This window comes from Crocuta crocuta, unplaced genomic scaffold (assembly GCF_008692635.1).
Source record: "Crocuta crocuta isolate KB4526 unplaced genomic scaffold, BGI_CrCroc_1.0 scaffold709, whole genome shotgun sequence".
Classification (NCBI taxonomy): domain Eukaryota; kingdom Metazoa; phylum Chordata; class Mammalia; order Carnivora; family Hyaenidae; genus Crocuta; species Crocuta crocuta.
In genome coordinates this window covers 2,651,515-2,658,944 of record NW_027530619.1, presented here as the reverse complement: position 1 = coordinate 2,658,944, position 7,430 = coordinate 2,651,515, and the positions used below count along the sequence as shown (strand labels likewise).

The following is a 7,430-nucleotide window of genomic DNA, read 5'->3' as shown; positions in this document are numbered from 1 at the left end:
CAGGAAAGTAGTTCACGTGAACACTTTAATAATCAGTGCACCATTTCAACCATAAATACCAGTAAAAAACAAAATAAAAAAAAGCAAAACCAAACCTGAAGCAAATATTCTACAGGCCACATGCTGACAGCTTTTCTGCACATGTGTGTGCAAACAGTACAGCACTGTGCTAGCTGAGAACTTAACATAATGTGTTATTTAGCTTTTATACAATGTTTAAAATGGTACATCATTATTTCCATCAGAATTTACTTGCACTCTCTTTGGTATTGAAAGGGAGGGGAAAGGCCATTTGCAGAAAGAGGAGGAGTTGAGCGGTCCCAAGGTGGAGCTGTCTCTTGTGTTAAATGACACTGGCTGGGTAAAGCGCTCTGCTAGGGAAGGGCTTAAAGGCTGAGTCAAAAGCCAAGAAGTCTCTTTATTTACGCCTACCTCCCAGCCCTTGGCAATCTGACTAATAACAAACTGAGCTAACAAGAAAGACTAGAAAGGGAGGAAAGAGACCACTGCTGCAGCTTGGATCTACAACCTAAGAAAGCAAGAGGGATCAATCCCAGCTCTGTGAAACATCTTGTTTATTCCCTGCGTTCAGCAGCTTGCAAATGGTTAACTATATGCAAAAAAGTCAGCATAGCTGTGAAGTATGCCGTGAATTTTAATTGGGGAAAAAAGGCAACTGCTTCAGGATGATCTTGCATGCACTCTGCCTGAAATATTTTCAATGAAATGCTCAGCATTTAGTCTTTGAGCTGAGGCTTTTAACTTTATGAAGCAATGGGACCTGCCAAAAAGTGAAATTTGAGAAGAAAGTACGTGGTGGTTGGTGTTTTCCTTTTTAATAAAGAAGCTGAATTTACTTTGAACATCTCTTCCAGCTGTGCATTACAGATAACGTCAGGAAGAGTCTCTGCTTTACAGGTAAGATGAATGTTTTCAGGCTTTCGGAATACCTATTTCTGCATGATCTTAAAGTGGTTCAATTTGCATATTTGCCCTTTAAAAAATAACTTTGCATTAAAAGATATCCAGTTTCATTCTTACTCATGGGCACAACTAATGCTGTAGCAGATGCCTGTTTTCTGCGAGCAGCAGACAGTCCAACAGCTGGCTGAACAAATAATACAAGATGCCACTATTTCTTTCATGACATGCAGTGTGTTATTGGAAACTAAGTATGTGTGCCTTCTGAAAGAGAGAGGACTTCCAAACAGAGTTGTTGAATTTAAAACATAAGCAGAATATTACAAGATTCTTTGTATTTTGTATGCTGCTTTTATTATTTCCTGACTTAAAAGTAAACATTTTTGACCTCTTTAACATTGGATCAGATGTTGTCAATATAGAACCAGTCTTCAAATTTGTGTGTATTTCTGAAAAGATTACAAACAGTGCTTTAGGACATTCTGAAGAACATAAAATGAATATAAGATTATAAAAATAACCAGATATTGTCATCTGAAAGTTATTTACTGTTTTCTCAAGATGCGGTGACTGGTGAAATGAGTAATATTTTTTCTTAGTAATCCATGAAGAAGTACTTTAGTGTTTGTGGAAGCTAATCCACAAGTTGAAGACTTCCAACTGTAAGTCGTTGGATTCTAAACATAGACTCTGAGCTGTTTAAAATCAATTTCCCCATGGAAACATTTAGTCTGCTAACTTTTCCTTCATATAGAAAGGCACTATGATGTTTTATTTCTTCAGTTGCCTTTTACCATTCAGAAACTTCTTACTATACCTGGTTTCAAAAAAACAATATATTTTCATGGGATGAAAAATTTTTTTCAAGATTCTTTATTGAGGTTTGGGGATGTTTTATCAGAATGTGAATTTTAATTCGGTTCAAAGTTATTGTTCACATTCCATTAAAAATAAATGAAAGCAAATACCATTTGGAAAAGTTGAAGAGTTTTGAGATATGGTGTTTATTTACCTTTCAATTTAATGTCTATAAACTTAAGGTGCACTATTTAAAGAAAAAAATGCCACTAAATGCCATTAGAGTTATATGTATTTATCTTATCAATGCTACCATCTCAGGGTTAGAATCTTTTTTAAAAAAATTTCAGCTGCGTGTCTTAAATTTTTAAGGAGCCACAATATGTGATGCTGTTATCCTCAACTGTCATTTTTTGTTTACCATATTAGAGGCATCCTCAAATATTTCAGTATTGTGCCGTTTTAGAGTTCATTGTTTGTGACTCTAAGCCTTATTATAAAGGAGATCCACTGTTTAATTATGTGATGACATTCAGTGCCCTAAAGCCTGTTTTAAGATCTCATTAGAAAATCATTTGCTGGAAGTTTATATAAGGCATTGCTTATTCTTTTTTAATAGCTAGAAATGTGTTTTAAAGCTCAGTTTTTCTTCTTCAGGTTTATGATATTAACCTCGTACATAACAATTTAAAAGCAGCAGGAAATGTCCTACCTTTAGAAATTCAGTATATAGTCCAACAAGTGAAATTTTAATGGGCACTCTTACCCATATTTGTCTAATACTATCAAGACTATACAAACTGCCCTAGACAGCATAGGCTAAAATGAAATTCTTTTTATAGTGAACTACCATCTTACATGGTCAGAGACTCATTTTTCCTCAAGGTTTTTAAATAGATGATAAAATCAATAAGTATCTTGAGCCAAAAATTAAAGCAGCTTAAAACACAGATACAAGTATTAGATGTTGTATTGTGATGTCCAGTTCAAAAATATAAATAAATAAAGGAAATGTGTTATTTATGCATACGTGCATACATGTATACATACATCCATTTTTTCTAACTCTTTCTAACATTTTTACATTCCCTACAGTTTTCTCTGCTTCTGGCTAATATCATGTATTTGTCTTATACTGTAAATCCTTCAGCCTTAGTGTCATCAACTTTGTGTAAAAAAAAAAAAAATCAGCCTCTTCTTAAATATACACCTTTGTATCATATCAAAGTACCGATGGTTCCAATTAAGCAGCACCTCTCTCATGTATTAAAATGGAGTTTATTTGGCAAATGTGAGCACCACTGATGATATAATATTTTAAATTCTCCGTGTCCTAAACTTTATATTTTTATCACAGGGCAAGTTCAAAGTACAGCAAAACATGCTTGTCATCGCATTAGAATAAAATAAAACATAGCTGCAGGAGGTATTCATAGTTTCAAAGTAATATATATTATTTTCCTTTTGGAGAAAATCCTATATTTTGTAATTGTGAGGTTCATCTCCTCCCTCCCTCTGCCCACTAAAGTGCATGGCTATTGCATTTTGTTTTACAGAATCAGATTTCATCACATGACAACATGAAGCTGTGGATTCACCTCTTATGTTCATCTCTCCTTGCCTGTATATCTTCACTGGCCCAAACTCCAATGTCCTTGGCCAGAGGTTCTTGTGATTCTCTTTGCAATTGTGAGGAAAAAGACAGCACAATGCTAATAAATTGTGAAGGTAAAGGTATCAAGAAGTTATCCCAAATAAGTGTGCCACCATCACGACCTTTCCACCTAAGTTTATTAAATAATGGCTTGACAATGCTTCACACAAATGACTTTTCTGGGCTTACCAATGCTATTTCAATACACCTTGGATTTAACAATATTGCAGATATTGAGACTGGTGCATTTAATGGCCTTGGCCTTCTTAAGCAACTTCATATCAATCACAATTCATTAGAAATTCTTAAAGAGGATACTTTCCATGGACTGGAAAACCTGGAATTCCTACAAGCAGATAACAATTTCATTACAGTGATTGAACCAAGTGCCTTCAGCAAGCTCAACAGACTTAAAGTGTTAATTTTAAACGACAATGCTATTGAGAGTCTTCCTCCAAACGTATTTCGGTTCGTTCCTTTAACCCATCTAGATCTTCGTGGAAACCAGTTGCAAACATTGCCTTATGTTGGCTTTTTAGAACACATTGGCCGGATATTGGACCTCCAGTTGGAGGACAATAAGTGGACCTGTAATTGTGACTTATTAGAGCTAAAAATTTGGTTGGAAAACATGCCTCCACAGTCTGTAATTGGTGATGTTGTCTGCAACAGCCCTCCATTTTTCAAAGGAAGTATACTAAGCAGACTGAAAAAGGAATCATCTTCCCCCACCCCGCCAGTGTATGAAGAACATGAGGATCCATCAGGATCATTACATCTGGCAGCAACATCTTCAATAAGTGAAAGTCGCATGTCAACCAAGACCACACCTCTTCTAAAACCAACCACCAAAGCACCAGTTTTGATACCCTATATTACAAAGCCATTCACTCAACTTCCAGGACCCTACTGTCCTATTCCCTGTAACTGCAAAGTACTATCCCCCTCGGGACTTCTAGTACACTGTCAAGAGCGCAATATTGAAAGCTTATCAGATCTAAAACCTCCTCCACAAAATCCCAGAAAGCTTGTTCTAGCAGGGAATATTATCCATACGTTAATGAAGTCTGACCTAGTGGACTACTTCACTTTGGAAATGCTTCACTTGGGAAATAATCGTATTGAGATTCTTGAGGAAGGATCATTTATGAATCTGACAAGATTGCAAAAACTCTATCTAAATGGTAACCATCTGACCAAATTAAGTAGAGGCATGTTTCTTGGTCTCCACAGTCTTGAATATTTATATCTTGAATACAATGCAGTTAAGGAAATATTGCCAGGAACCTTTAGCCCAATGCCTAAACTTAAAGTTCTCTATTTAAATAACAACCTCCTACAAGTTTTACCACCACATATTTTTTCAGGGGTTTCCCTAACAAGGATAAACCTGAAAACAAACCAGTTTACCCATCTCCCTGTAAGTAATATCTTGGATGACCTTGATTTATTGACTCAGATTGACCTTGAGGACAATCCCTGGGACTGCTCCTGTGACCTGGTTGGATTGCAGCAATGGCTACAAAAACTAAGTAAGAACACAGTAACAGATGACATCCTCTGCACTTCTCCAGAGCACCTGGACAAAAAGGAATTAAAAGCACTAACTAGTGAACTTCTTTGCCCTGGTTTAGTCAATAACCCATCCCTGCCAACTCAGACTAGTTACATAATTGTCAGTACTCCTGCAACCACAACGACAGCCGATACTATTTTGAGGTCACTTACTGATGCTGTACCACTATCTGTTCTAATACTAGGACTGCTGATTGTGTTCATAACCATTGTGTTCTGTGCTGCAGGGATAGTGGTTCTTGTTCTCCACCGCAGGAGAAGATACAAAAAGAAACAAGCAGATGAGCAGATGAGAGACAACAGTCCGGTCCATCTCCAATATAGTATGTATGGTCATAAAACAACTCACCACACTACTGAAAGACCCACTGCATCACTCTATGAGCAGCACATGGTGAGTCCCATGGTTCATGTCTACAGAAGTCCATCCTTTGGCCCAAAGCATTTGGAGGAGGAAGAAGAAAGGAATGAAAAAGATGGAAGTGATGCAAAACATCTCCAAAGAAGTCTTTTAGAACGGGAAAATCATTCACCACTCACGGGGTCAAATGTGAAATACAAAACCACAGACCAAACAACTGAATTTTTATCTTTTCAGGATGCCAGTTCTTTATATAGGAACATTTTAGAGAAAGAAAGAGAACTTCAGCAACTGGGAATCACAGAATACCTAAGGAAGAACATTGCTCAACTCCAGCCTGACGTGGAGGTACATTATCCTGGAGCCCATGAAGAGTTAAAATTAATGGAGACGTTAATGTACTCAAGGCCAAGGAAGGTATTAGTGGAACAGACTAAAAATGAGTATTTTGAGCTTAAAGCTAACTTACATGCTGAACCTGACTACTTAGAAGTCCTGGAGCAGCAAACCTAGATGGAGAGATTGAGGGCTTTTGCAGAAATGCTGTGATTCTGTCTTAAGTCCAATCCTTGTAAATAAGTGCCTTACATGAGTGTGTCATCAATCAGAACTAAAGCACAGCAGTAATCCTATGGAAAAAAAAACAGAAGAAAAAGAAACTCAGGGATCATTGGGAGAAGCCATTGCATTATCTTCAGGCAATTTTTGCCTGCCCCCTGATAAAATAAATCCTTGCATGTAAATCGTCCAAGGATTATAGTAATATTTCTCCATATGCTTAAAAGTGTTTCAGAAAAGTCCTCTTGCACATCTAAGAGGGTTGAGTATTTAAGCAACCCTTATTTTCTTGAATTACTTGACCAGTGGATGAAATAGAATTGGGTTTTGTCATTTAAAAACTATACCTGTATATGTAGTTATTATAATATGTAAGAAATATTTTGTTTCTATAATCAGTATATATCACAAAAATGTACAGTGTCAGATACACCTAATTTTCTTGCAATAAAGGCAAAAGGACTGGAACTTTAAAATTACCACTAGTAATAGTAAAGAAAAAAATAGAAGGTGGAATTAGTAGGCTATGAGGGGCCCAAAACTTCAAAGTTTTCATGTGAGGGTTAGAAAAATACCACTGCTATGCTTTCTGAATTTAAAAACAGGAGTGATTAATAGTTCAGGTGGATGAGTAAGCAAACTTTTTTGGTTTTTCTGCACATTTTGTGTGGACAATCTTATTGTTAATGCTGCTGTGAAATAAGGTATGTCATTTGTGCTCAAAGTTCATGGTTTTTCTTGGGATATTTTGAAAATGCTACTGATATTCAATTGTAAATATGATTAGTGCATAAATTAAGTTTGGTTTCTTTCATAGCATTAATCCTCTGTAAATCTGAATGACCATGATAGAAATATGTTTCTTGTGGCAAGTAATAATTCACAGGTGTAAAACAAATAGGAAAAGTTGTGTTTTTAAAAATCTTTATTGACATAAACTGATAGTTGCCATAAATTAGTAGCAAAAGGCACGTCTAAGGGTAAGTGTTTTAAGTTGCCTCAAGAATGGGACAGTGTAGCTTTATTTTACAAGAAAGTATAGCTAGATTTCTATGAACTATTTATTCTGTACAGTTTTGTATATTTTTGGTTCACAAAGGTAATTATTCTTGGGTGCCTTTCAAGAAGATTAAAAATACCACTCACAACAATAAAAATAAAATGAAAACTCTCTTTTTTAAATGAGCTTTCTTCAGTTAATCTGATCTGTAATCTAATCAAGTCAGGATTTACACAAACACACACATGCACTTATGCACATGCATGAGGAGGAAGATTCTCTCTGCTATCCACACAGAAGCATCTTGTTCACCATCTGTACAAAGGCCGTATTGGGTCTGGGTATGATTCACATGGAGCCAAACCTAAGTCTGACTAGTAGTTTTCCCAGTCCAGCAAATCATTTTCCTGCTCACTACAAATGAAAGTGATTTCTTTTTCTTCTTTCTGATTACAGAACCAATGACACAGTAGATTTCCACAAGGCAAAATGGAATTAATTAAGGTGATCTAATTCTGTCTTCTGAACACCATGCAGATCCATGCACAGGGTTAGGAAGAAAC

At 36.2% G+C, this 7,430-nt stretch overlaps 1 protein-coding gene across 1 annotated transcript; it reads left to right on the top strand.

Moving 5' to 3' along the window:
- Positions 1–465: 465 nt before the first annotated feature.
- SLITRK6 (SLIT and NTRK like family member 6) lies at positions 466–7,038 on the top strand. The gene is made up of 2 exons (XM_077768061.1): positions 466–918; positions 3,276–7,038. The coding sequence occupies exon 2, from the start codon at positions 3,300–3,302 to the stop codon at positions 5,820–5,822; it is 2,523 nt and encodes an 840-aa protein (XP_077624187.1). The 5' UTR covers positions 466–918; positions 3,276–3,299; the 3' UTR covers positions 5,823–7,038.
- The last annotated feature ends 392 nt before the right edge of the window (positions 7,039–7,430 follow it).

Bases quoted from the DNA above. Each gene is read 5' to 3' on its own strand.
- SLITRK6 (XM_077768061.1), top strand. From the start codon at position 3,300: ATGAAGCTGTGGATTCACCTCTTATGTTCATCTCTCCTTGCCTGTATA.